Here is a 12,399-nt window from a genome sequence, read left to right as displayed (position 1 = left end):
TCTAACCTGATTACCTCAAGATTTTTCAGAACAAGCCACTTTCCCTTCAGAACAATGCCGTGAAAGAAGGGGTTGCCTGGCCTGTTTCATTCAGGATTCTCTGCTAACTGTAAAATGTGGGCTGAATGTCTTCTGCAGGTCAATTTTCAGTTACAAAATTCAGATTGTTAAGAAGCAACTGTGTTTAGTGTATGCTGTTAGCGAAAGTATGAATGGCTAAATAAATAAAAACTATTGTTTCTTCAATATGACTTGGTATTTTGTCTGCAATTTCTTTATTAAAAAACTGTAACAAGATACTTAAAAAAAGGCTAGATACAAAAGAAGTTAAGCTGCTCACGAACATTAAAGTTTTCCAGAATGTATCTTCAATAATCATGATCTTATAAACATTTTACAGTTACCAGAAAGTGCCCAGGCTGAGTTTACACAGTTAGATAACGTAGTACAAGTGTCGGGTTAGAACTGGTAGTGGAACAATCTCCTGACTGTCTGTTCACTGAAACAGGGACACAAAAATGTTGATTTTGAACTATGAAATACTGTGCATTGGCCTCATCATATGTACAAAAAAACCAAAAAGAAAACAAAAAGAAAAAACCAAAACCACTAAAGGTACAGATTACATGCATAATATTAGTGATGGTATCTGATGCGTCAGAGTTCAATGCAATCAGAACAAAAATTGCAATGAAAGTGGTTTCATAAGTGAATGATCCCGACTCTGGGATCTGAGCTGTCAGGAACTTTTTACAAGTTCAATATACATGATACACAACTGCAGCCAACCACAAATTAAACACCATAAAAAAAGTTAAAATAAAACACAGAACATACTTAATTTTTTATTTCGAAATTCCCTACTCCCTCTATACAAGAACCTTTGCTGAAACACTTTCCACAAAGGCAGCAGTGAATTTTCAGAACATTTTACATATTTTCCCTCAGCAAAAAGATAAATCACAGTGTAAATTATATTGTTCTGCTGTCATCTTTGGCTGGGGTTAGGCAAAGGAGTTATTGACTAGCAAACTGCTGCAATCAGATATTGCTAGTGCTCCTTAGGCCTTTACATTACAAATTTAGTACAGGAATGTTTGCATTTAAATCTTTAAAGTACCACCAGGGGTATGACAGCATTAACTTTCATAAACTTTTATAGACAAATGGAAAAATCTACAAAACTTAGCTAGTAATATTACACAGCAATACACACTTTTTATACTCTACACAAAACCAAAATTCTTGGTCTTAATGGCGAGTAACAATTTCTGTTTCAAAATCTGCTTAGAGGAATAGAGCGGGACATAAAGGCGAGAAATGCAAGTGTTTGCTGTAGGAAGATGTTGGTCATCTGGTGGTCTTATTGTGATTGATGGCATAGGCTGGAATCCCTCCTCACTGGCAGGCAATGATGGACTTGATGTCCAGAAGTAAACCTGAGAAAAGAAGATAGTATTTAGAATTTTGCTGTACATGGCTAAAATTCGTATTGCCTTCAAGTTGTGCAGGGATAGGTTACAGAAGAACTGCACAGTCGCAGCAAGTTTGATCACACTATGTTCTGTTCAATATGACAACTAAACTCAGTGGTCATGATACATGCTTTTGTAGTAGTTTTCCTTCACTTTCTTTCCTCAACTGTTCCATTATATTACATACTTTTGTTCTAACTGATAAAGGCAGCACTCAAAATGATCCTATATCAACAAATCCTCAGTAAATTAAATGTCCCCAAATCCACCTGGGAAGATGGTGACTGCCATCAATACAAAATGCATCAGAAATCTCTCACAAACCAGTTAGTGACTACATAATACAGTACTTTTACAGACAAAAGGCAGCAACAGAGAATATTTGGTTTACTGTCTCAAGCATGAAATACTGACTTGCAGAGCAGAGTCACTACCAAAGTGTAAGCATGGATATTCCTTAACAAATGTGCTCTAGATTTTCTGCTTTTCAGATTAGTCCTTGTTTCCTTTTAGAAAACTGCAGAGGAAAGACAGTACCTTAAGTAGTAGGAAGTTAAAAGCAAATAGTTTTAACAAGCATACAATGAATACAATTTACAGGGAAGTTTTCCAAAATTAAGCCCCCTGAACAGTATCTTGCTCTTTCATGCTTCCCATGAAGCTATTCCTAAAGGGCCTTGAGACAGAGATAGTATCATTACTGACACCTTACAGAGAGGGCACACGTGTTGCCCTCAGGATACACAGAAGTCAGGAGAGTAGATGATCCAGGAAGAGAACTCAACCTCAAAACCCTACTAGCCCACAACACAGTTGACTGACCACAGTTACTCAGCTTAAGAACGACATTGCAGACTGTGCTTCCGTAAGAGATCTGCAAATATGGATAAGGACACACCACGCTTACTTTTTTAGTTACAAGGTCCAGGATTCACACCTGAAGTTTCCAGAAGCGAAAGTCTAATCAAACCCTACTACCCTGCTCTGCTACCTTAACTCTTCACATGCAAAGTCTCTGCAGGTAAACACAGTTAAAAACAGTAATGATGCCAAAGTTATTCCAGTTCTTCTGCACCTTTCCACTGGGAGTGGACAACTTACTAGATCTTGTCTTTCTGCCATACTCATCTTCTCAACTATGGACCAAAACCAACGCTTGAATTGCAAAAGCTTCTCAGCATTTTCTCCTGTGTGAAATAAAAAAATAATTCAGCTGGTACACTGGACAATAAATGTTAAGAGATCTGGTTTAGATATACCACAAGTTGGATCTCAGCTACAATCTCATTCATAAAGTCCTGATATTGGAGACACTAGTAATTTCAAAACTAATACACATACTTTTGAATGTAAAGGCTAACTCTGACATACCCCAATACAATTCCCCCTCCCTCCCAAAAAAAGACTAACAATAGCTAAACATAGTTTTAAAATTATGTAAGAAATATCAGACTGCAGCAATCACATTTTACAGTTCTAGAAGGAGGCCAGACCTTTCAGAAGATAGACTACCAATAATACAATCCTTGTACTAAGCATCAAGTGACCTCAAAGTTGGAAAATGTGCTTCCCTCCAATCGAAGGTAAATATCTTCAGAGGTATGTAAGAAACACACTAATAATTTTATTAGGACTTTCAGTGACTTATTAACTGATGTAAAATTTGAAGAGGTAGTTTAAGTTTAATGCTGGTGGTAACTCTCCTCCACACAGAACAAACAGTGTTAAGTTATCCCTGCATCTCTAAGTTATTTCATACCTGATTCATCATTGAAAGAGGTAAAGCTGATTAGCATTTGCACATTTACTTCACCACAGCCATTTACCAAAAGTCTGAAATCTTCTGCTGTCAAATCTTCTAATGAATTCTTTGGAAGTACATCCAGAAGACCCTTTCTCATCGCCTTAAGTGAAAACCACAAGATTCACATTACAGCTGTATCGCTTTCAGATTGACTTTAAATGCACTACTGAAAAGCTCCAAGTGAAATCCTCTATTAACTCAAAATTCATTATTCTCCTAGTTGTTCTTTTCTTTCACAGCTTAACCATATGAGATTTAAATTTTCTGACAGGAAGAACTGCAACTGCATCAATCTGTTAAACTCTACCTACTATTGCAAAAGAAAGAAGTAATGGTTTGAACAAATATCTCACCAGGAGCAGAAGCAAATGTACTCTCTAATGCTAAAAAGTTCAGGTATTTTGCTGAGCTTCACTGAAACCGATGAGAATTAAAAAAAAAAAAAGCATCTGGCATGTTACTTTTACTTTGCTTTCTCAGACATTCACATCTCAACTCTGCTTTAAAAATGTTACACACACACGTTTCATATAAATAAGTAATATCCTGAAAAGATTGGAAATTAAATTTTCAAAATGGAATGATATCAATAAATTTATTTTAGTAAATTCCAAAATGAATACAAATGTTATGGTTTTCAACTCTCAAAATAAACAAGAGTCATGGAGACCAAGTAACTTAATTCCAGGAACATGCTCTTTCTGTGAGAATTTTGGACCTAAACTGCAGAAAGGCAATCTAGCAGCCTGCTAACTTGTCTCAGAGGAGCAGCAGGAAACCACAGCCAGCAGAAATGACCAAGTTTAGATGTAGTATCATATAACAGAGTGTAAGTGGTTTGAAATACTGGACCTTGTGTTTACAAAAATGTATTATTCCCTAACTTTTATTTCAAAGGTACTTCAAAAAACAAAATATTTTTAATACAGTTTTATAGTCAATTGTTAGGTTTCTTGCCAGGCTAGTAAAATAAGACAAATCAAAGACGACAGATTATTAGGACAAAGTAGCTGCTAAATACAAAAAATACAAAAATTCCAAGAGAATACGTGCCATTTGAGCTCAAGAAGCAAACATATACACTTAACCAATGAAATCAAGTTTAAAATAAATTATCTTTCACTCTGTTAAAAAAGAGAAATTGCTGAAAGTAGTCAGTCTTCACAGTACTGCATAAAGAGCTATGCAATTACAAAAAAATTAGATATTAAATATTTTTAATCAAGTTGTCAAGACTTTAAAAGAAACCTGATTAGCAGTACCATAACGAGGAAAAGAATTAACTGACTGAAATCTTAAAAGTTTTTTTAAAAAAACAAACAAACAAAAAACCCCCAAAGCCCCAAAAAACTCCAGCAAAGACTTACATGTAGAGGCTGTTCTGCTACTACCAACATTCGGTGCTCTGCATATTTCCGAACATACTCATATACATTCTGAGGAGTGACTGGTATATTTACACCATTGGAAATAAGTTCAACCTATGGCAAAGTAAGAAGGACCATTTGGAAAAAAAAGGGGGAAGTAAGATTATTACAACAGCTAGTGTATGCTGAACAGTGATTTATGGCTTTAATACCCCTCTAAAAACAAGCACAAATCACTATCACAGGTTAGGCTGTAGAGATTCCCTAGGATTGACTATGCTGTCCAGGCTTTATGGTAGGCTCTCAATCACCTTCAAGGAAAAAAACCCACACTTCCAAGGTCTAAGGAGAACTCTGTACTTGAATCTAGGGAGGGTAAAACATTATCTCTGCCGCCTGAGAAGAGCATGGATTGTGTGTACGCTATGAAATGCATAAGCTGTCAAATTCTGAACCTATAGAGACACAGGTTTAGCTGTGCTTACCTGCCCTCCACCCTCCTCCTTACACAGGTCTATTGCAAAGGCCAAGTCCATTGCTGCGAACACCGCATCAGCATCTGTACTCTGGGAAGCGAGGATAAGTTGCCGAAGGCTTTCATACATAACCGGATCAAAGAAAGCAAAGTCATGCCAGTTCACCTATAAAAAAAGATAGATGTTTGAAACATACCAGTTGTTTAAGAATGTATTCAAAATTACGTGACCTGTGCATAGAGCAGTGCCTAACCCATGCAACAAAGCATACCAACATTTGGAAATAAGGGCAGCCGAACTCCTGTTTCCAGCCTGCTTTTGAAGGTACGTTGGGATACTCAACTGAAGTGCGTTAGTGGAACATGAAAACAGACCTGTAAATCCTTTCCTGCTATTAAATGCACAGAGGTTACAAAGAAAATTTATAGGTTTTTTTAAAACAAATTTTTCTGCATATCACCTAGATCAATAGAGATGTGATGGAGGCTGACTGAAGTTGGAAACACAATTTGCATCAGTGCTCCAAAATACTGAAAGTTCCCCTCTACGCAGAACACATACATACTGCTGCTATATATAAGCATTTAAATGACTGATGGCCCACGGTAGCTGCACACCACAGTTTCCAACGATTCAAATACCAATCACCTACTTCTCGCTGTTTTCTATAGTCCCTTGTTTCTTTGTTCTTTATCAGCCTGGAGAGAAAAGTAACCTACTAACTAAACTAAACTAAACCTAACTAAAATATCATTTGATGTATCCAACATTTAACTGGAAGGAATACATATTCAAGAAGAAAAACCTGAAGAAAAGAATTAGAAGGGAATCTCTCTTGGAAGGTTACAGGGGATATTTGTAGGCATATTTTCTGTCACTAACCCTTTTTCATTAAAGATCGGATATGTGCTGGATAACTGATAATGTGATCAACTGATAACGTGATAATTGTTTTTAAGGAAAGACCAGAAGTAAAACACCTTTGTTTAAAGTTTGTTGCATCAGACAGAACTTAAAATGCTATTAACCAATGCATGAAATGTGCAGTACATAACTAGTGTTTACTGGAGTGGGGAAGTATGTTTTCCAAATGTTTAGGTAATTATTGCTCTGAATTAAATTATACCTACACCTGAGACAAAATTTTAACTACAAATTCAATTCAGTGAGTTCTCTGAAATATCACTAAGCTGAGATGCTATTGCCTAGTACTGTCCAACACTGTTCAAGTCTTCAGTCTCAGGAAGTGAAAAAGGGAGACAGTAAGCTGTTTATGAAGAGAATCAAAAGCTAACCTATTACAAATCATTTCACCTTAGTCAAATACCCGACTTCTAGTACATCCACTCAGTTCAAAATCTAGGAAATGAAAAAATCAAATACTTTTCAAAGTAAATTTAAAGGCATCTTTACAGTTAACAACATCAACTCTGCTAGTCGATACACGCATGTTAAGAGGAAAAAAATCAGTTTTTAAAGAAGAGATTTTATGTAATTAAAGGAAATTCAAATTTCTTTGTTTAACTTACCTTTCTGCCAAGAAGAACTTTGATTACATGTCTATTTAACGTGATGGGACATAGTTCATTCTGCAACAAGCACAAACCTAGGATTCTGAAAATAAATGTTTGGGTTTTGTTTTGGTACGATAGAAATTACATTTGAGATCTTTCAGCAAACTTACATTAAAAAAGTCAAAATATTCTAAGAATCAAGCTGCAGCAGGCTTTCCAGTCCTATCAATCCCTAAAAGAAATTCATGCACATACATAATTTCAAAAAAGTACCTCCTGCAGTATTAAACTTCCAGATTGTAAAGAAAAAGATAAAATACAGATCATAAAATTAATCAAGAAAGTTTATGCAGCTTGGATCATTGGTACTCTCCCCAGTATTTTGTATATTTGTCTTTTACATTTTTTCAGACTAGAAGTTAATAGTAGCATACCTGCCAATGTTTCTGAAACAATTCAGCCTTGCTTCTGTGTTTTTACCAGGTCTTGGTGTATAAAAACCTCGTTTTCCAGGTTGGTAGAAAAGTGGTGCATTATCATCTGCATCATCTGTATCATCTAATTCCATATCTACTACACTGCGGCTGGAACCATGTCGCTTTCTGTTTTCCTGTTTCGAAAGTAAGAATAGCAATTAACAAACTTACTTCTAGTTACTGACACACATCAACAAGCCCTTTGCTACTGGACCCAAAGATTCAAGTTCCATTGGTTAAGAAGTTCTGTGATATTTCCTATTATAACATTTTATACTTTTGCGTAATTACTGCTTAATCTTTTCAAAAGAAATAAAGAAATGAAAACTCCACAAGATAATTATACAGAACTTTGTCTTGCATGATAAAGGAAGGCTACAGTTGCCCAAGTTTTTAAAATTAACTGATACAGTTGGATCTTAAGTAAATTTAATTTGTGCAACAGTTTGTTACCTGTACTTTATCTGAGGAGTCTAGCAATCCAAGATCCAATATACTGTCAGCACCATTCTCCCTGGACAGGAGGTTAAAAAGGGCAGATTTAGTTTCACAATAATGAGTTATCATATTCTGAAACCAGACAGATTAGATTAATCTAACATCAACAAGTCACTTGTCCAAAGAAAAATATCTATAACAAAGCAAGAAGTAAGTTGCATGTATCAGAGTTAGATGTAGCACTGTACAAGTACTTTGGCCACAAGATCAGTTTTCATTTCTTATCTAAATCCTTGATACATTACCTGCCATGTGCAATAATGAGTTCCATTGCTTCATCAACTCTTGCTCTAAGGGAATCTTCACTAGCTAGTAACAGAAGCAGCTGAGCAGGCGACAATTCCAACAACATTCCTGTGATTTTACTTGCAAATGCCTGGGGATAAGGGATGACATTTCTTACTGTTCTCCTCCAGTTCTCTCATTTTCAAACACAGTTTTATGAAAGTTTTAGTATTTAAAATATAGAATGCATTACAAGATACCTCCTAAACTAAATGACAAGTTACAAAAACTAAATCTTAAGAAAATGCCACAGAATATAAAACAGCCCTACATGTTCAAATATTTTCAGTTACATTAAACAATAATGGACATGGAAATTAATTTTTAAATCAAAAGATGAAAAGAACAATGTATCATTAAGTGTATTAGACAGATAAGTCTTACTGGCTGCATTGCTTGCACACGAGGGTAGAGCCTTTCTCCAAGGGCTTGTCTGTGTGCTGGAAGAGGGTCAGGATCATCGCTAGGATTTCCTTCTGATGCCGGTCTAAAAGGCCGTGTGTCAATGGAAAGTTGTCTTCTAAAGTCCCTTAAGAAAATTAGGCCAGTTTGTAATCATTTCAGAGGAAATGTGCAAAAATCCTTTGGAATAATATCATTTGCACACAGATTCAAAATAGCATTAGCCTTTATGCTGGAATAGTAGTGCTGCTCATAGCTGCTTGGAGAGAATGCTTCGGAAACCAAGAATCAAAATGAACCAGAGATTTTAATGCTACCCTAATTTTGGATATAGCAGTCAGACATGCTGCCAACGGCAACGCTGTTTCTAAACCACCTCACAATTTTATTCTAGTATACAAGTTTTAATTATTTTTTTTAGCAGGATATATTATGGCATATGGTTGAGACATAATTTATCAGTGCTAAAGTAAGCATAATAATTCTTTAAAGATTTAAAGTACACATTGAATTTCAATAGATTACCCTGTAAATTAGTCCTCAAAGTGAAAAAGACAGACACCTTTAATTTGAAGAAGTAAAAGTATCTTTCCTTAAGATAACTAAAGCAATTATTCTATTTGACAAAGTACTGCCAACAAATTAAAAATATATCACTTACCTATCCCTGTCTCTCCGAGAACCAGCTCGTAAGCCACTACTTCTCCGCATTTCTCTCTCTCGCTCCCTTTCCCGATCTCTCTCCCCCCTATTTCGCAATCTCTGCATCAGACCTGAAGGGGGTAAAAACCTCATAAGCTTAAACATCTTTATATTTTCTCTCTCCTACCTAAGTTTCAGTGTAAGGGGGACACAGTTTTCGAAGACATCAATGAGATAGAACCACTTCACTTAAAGTAGTGATCTGTGTTCAGCCAAACTTAAGAAAGGAACCCGAAGTGTTTGTACCAACTTATAAATGCCAAAACACTTCAAGAGTTTATATATACTTTGAAAAACATTAAAATGTATTTGTAACAAGCCAGGTGGAGCAGTCATATTAAAATGTATAAGCACTTACTAGCTAAAATCTTTACAATTACTACCTACTAGAGGAAAAGATGTTCAAAAAAGCTCAGAACATCTAAAGCAGACTCTTGTTTCAAGAAAAGCAAAGAGATGACTGTTTCTGAAAGCAGGAAAAAAGAAATTTCCTTGCCTCAGAGAAGTAACATGCACAATTTTCATAGTTCCCGTGCTGGGCTAACAAGAGAAATCTCTGAGACAAGGTCAAGTATTTCAGTGTAAAAAAGCAGCCAAGGCCTTTATGAATGTTATCTGTAGATAACTGCTGTGCATCACTTACTTGTATGGGTACCCTTGTTGGCATTCTGAATACAATCTAGATTTGGCAGTTTCTCGTTTGACAGAAAAGCCTGTGCAATGGCAGTATAAAAGCTTCGTGCTACACCGCTGCCTTCTCCTGGCTCATCCTTAAACGTAACTTTTACTCTGTGTACAGCCATCGGAGTGGTAGCACACCTGCGACCAAAATGATTGTTGAGCTGCCTCATAGTCTGCTGAATTAGAAGATCTCTGTCTCGATCAACCTAGTAAAGACACAAGAAAGTTTTCTTTCCTTTACCAATCATCATACTGAGGGAATTTCAGCTTCACAAGAAGTTTCTGGACACTTCTGTACAGACTCAGAAAATACCAATTAGACTGTGAAAAACTACAGAGTAATTGTGACAAAGCTCACACAGTTTTAAGGTTTAAGACATCTGTTCACAGACTCTGAAATACAGCTTTTCCCATCAAGTTACTGCAATGTGCAATGATTCAACTTTTAATGAAAACAAATTCAGAAGATAAACTAACATTTTTTACCTCCAGCGTTAAATCCCTGGATTGCTGGTTTCTAAGTTTTTCCATCTCCCTGCGGAATTTCGACTCCTTTACTTCAAAGCCACCTAATTCAGTCAGGATCTTAAAATTAAAAAAAAGAGAAAACAACAACAAAAAAAACAACAGATCAGAATAACGAGAGAGGTTCACAATTTAGTTGTAAGAGGAATTTTCCTTACACTGGGAAATACATACCGATCCAGGCTCTGCTCCAACGTCTTCCATGAATACTCTACCAAACAACTCTAAAGAAAGGCGCCAGCGTCCCAGTAGCATGTCATGAGATATAACCATGCCCATGAAGCTGCACTGTGGCCTGGCATAAGGAGGGAAAAAATTACAGACAAGCAAAACCAAGTTAGATTTCAGACGCATTTTGTGTACTTCTGCTTTTTTTTACCCTCTGCCTTCAATTAAGTTTTTTATTTTTGATAAACAACACCACAGTACAATAAGTTTGTGGACAAAAGCACATGAAGCTGCTTAGTTTCAGCTGAACCAGAAGTCTTGCTTCCAAAGAGAATTTCCTCCCAAAGCATGCAACTTCACTGTTACATTAAATTCTGTTATCCGTCTCCCTTCAATCAAGACCTTTTTTTGTTGTTTTTAAAGCTGTAATTCAAAGTGAGGGCAGTTCAGTCCCTAACTGCATAAAGTGTGGTCAGTATCACCAGATGCAGATGGCAAACCGTCGATTATGATTTTTTAAACTTAGCTACCCAGGACTTCATAGTAGGTCTGCAGCAGGAAGTCAGGTAGTAAAGGACTTTTAATACAGTTTGCACAGACTTCTCTGAAGACTGTTCAACCGTTCATTTTAAAAGCTACCAAACACAGATTACAAACTCAAACTAAAGTAAAACCCATTTTAATTTAAAAAGACTTTTCAGAGACCCAAACATTCTTTTTGCAACTCAGTCATATTTCACAGAGAAATTTTTAACTCCAACTACCTGAAAGATGTAAGAGGTGGCCCTTCACTTTCTGTCAATCCTATCTCTGCTAACAAGCTGCTTTTCAGTTGTGCTGCAAGATCATGAGCTGAAGGCCCTGGCTTTGAACTCTCAGATTCTTCCGTAGGCACATTTTGTTCCTCCCCTTCCTTCTTTTGCCGATTTTGCATGCTCATAACATTTTTTAAGTTGGCTGCATAAGACATTTTTGTTGGAAGAACCTAAAGAAGAAGTAAAATTTAATTGCACTTTAAAATCGGTCTAGAAGGCTTTTTCAGGATACATATATACTTTTTAAACCACAGAAAAGTGAGCACTGTAATAGACCTGTTAAAACAATAACCTCAATCATTTCAACAAATACAAGAAAACATTTTCCCACTTTATGTTTGCATTTCATACACGTATTGTTTAATGCTCAGTCTGTAGGCAAGTCAAATCTACTGGGCTATAGAGAGATTTAATTATTTTTATCACAAATAATTATATTATTGGCATTTCAAAATTAACTCAGGATTGTACCGCAGCCTTTAAAAATACTGCCTGAAATCTGCTATAAACCTGTAACCATAAAAGTTCCTACATTAAAAAAAAAGTAAGCATATTTTTCATAACAAGTCCAAGTTTTCACACTTACTGGGTTTTTAAATTATGATTCTGAAAGCTACTTAAAATTCTCTCTAAAAAACATTAAAAGTGTCTTTTTAAGGAATGAAGGTACTAGCTTATATTACCCTATTGTTTAAAATAATAAAACCTTTAAATCTACCTCAAGGCAGTTTCTATCCACTGTAACTTCCATTAAGCATTTCCCACTGTTGGCAGAGGATGAATATAGACCCTGACTTGGTCGGCCAAACAGATCTTCTTTGCGAGCATTTGGCTGAAAATTAACAGAAGCATTCTGGGTAAATAATATACTTAAGTTAGAAATGAAAAAGCAAACTGCAGTTTTCTTCCAGAACACCATCTCTGATGTCACCTGTAACAGATGGGGCTGGTCTGCCAGGGGGATGGCTTCTGCCAGAGGAACCTCAAAAGGATTGGGTGGAATGCAGCCGAGGAACGTCATAGAGTCAGATCGCCTGAAAAATGGATGGTTTTGGCCAGTCTCTGCTGGGAGGGAGTCATCGTCTTTGTCGTTGAGTGTAGCACCTAAATAGCAGAGAAGATTTCAACTCAATTTTCACAGTTATAAACGCAAAGGATTTAAAACACCAAAATTTAATATGCTTCCCTCTTAGCTATCTGACTGTAGGAGC

The 12,399-nt window shown here is 36.2% G+C and overlaps 1 protein-coding gene across 1 annotated transcript in view; it reads right to left on the bottom strand.

The window, feature by feature from the left end:
* Nucleotides 1–252: 252 nt before the first annotated feature.
* UBR5 (ubiquitin protein ligase E3 component n-recognin 5) overlaps nt 253–12,399 on the bottom strand; it is a 65,123-nt gene continuing 52,976 nt past the window's right edge. Inside the window, exons 43-59 of the mRNA XM_029084471.1 lie at nt 12,120–12,292; nt 11,907–12,020; nt 11,138–11,358; nt 10,380–10,500; nt 10,167–10,265; nt 9,643–9,886; nt 8,959–9,070; nt 8,280–8,424; nt 7,856–7,986; nt 7,566–7,626; nt 7,071–7,246; nt 6,652–6,736; nt 5,132–5,287; nt 4,647–4,760; nt 3,235–3,379; nt 2,577–2,662; nt 253–1,439 (exon numbers count right to left, since the gene is read on the bottom strand). Coding sequence (XP_028940304.1) covers nt 1,227–1,439; nt 2,577–2,662; nt 3,235–3,379; nt 4,647–4,760; nt 5,132–5,287; nt 6,652–6,736; nt 7,071–7,246; nt 7,566–7,626; nt 7,856–7,986; nt 8,280–8,424; nt 8,959–9,070; nt 9,643–9,886; nt 10,167–10,265; nt 10,380–10,500; nt 11,138–11,358; nt 11,907–12,020; nt 12,120–12,292 — 2,396 coding nt within the window. The 3' untranslated portion in view covers nt 253–1,226. The remainder of the gene's footprint in view (nt 1,440–2,576; nt 2,663–3,234; nt 3,380–4,646; nt 4,761–5,131; nt 5,288–6,651; nt 6,737–7,070; nt 7,247–7,565; nt 7,627–7,855; nt 7,987–8,279; nt 8,425–8,958; nt 9,071–9,642; nt 9,887–10,166; nt 10,266–10,379; nt 10,501–11,137; nt 11,359–11,906; nt 12,021–12,119; nt 12,293–12,399) is intronic.

This window comes from Antrostomus carolinensis, unplaced genomic scaffold (assembly GCF_000700745.2).
Source record: "Antrostomus carolinensis isolate BGI_N321 unplaced genomic scaffold, ASM70074v2 scaffold11674, whole genome shotgun sequence".
In the NCBI taxonomy this organism is placed as follows: Eukaryota; Metazoa; Chordata; class Aves; order Caprimulgiformes; family Caprimulgidae; genus Antrostomus; species Antrostomus carolinensis.
The sequence above is the reverse complement of the archived record's forward strand: the minus strand, read 5'-3'. Positions and strand labels throughout refer to the sequence as shown.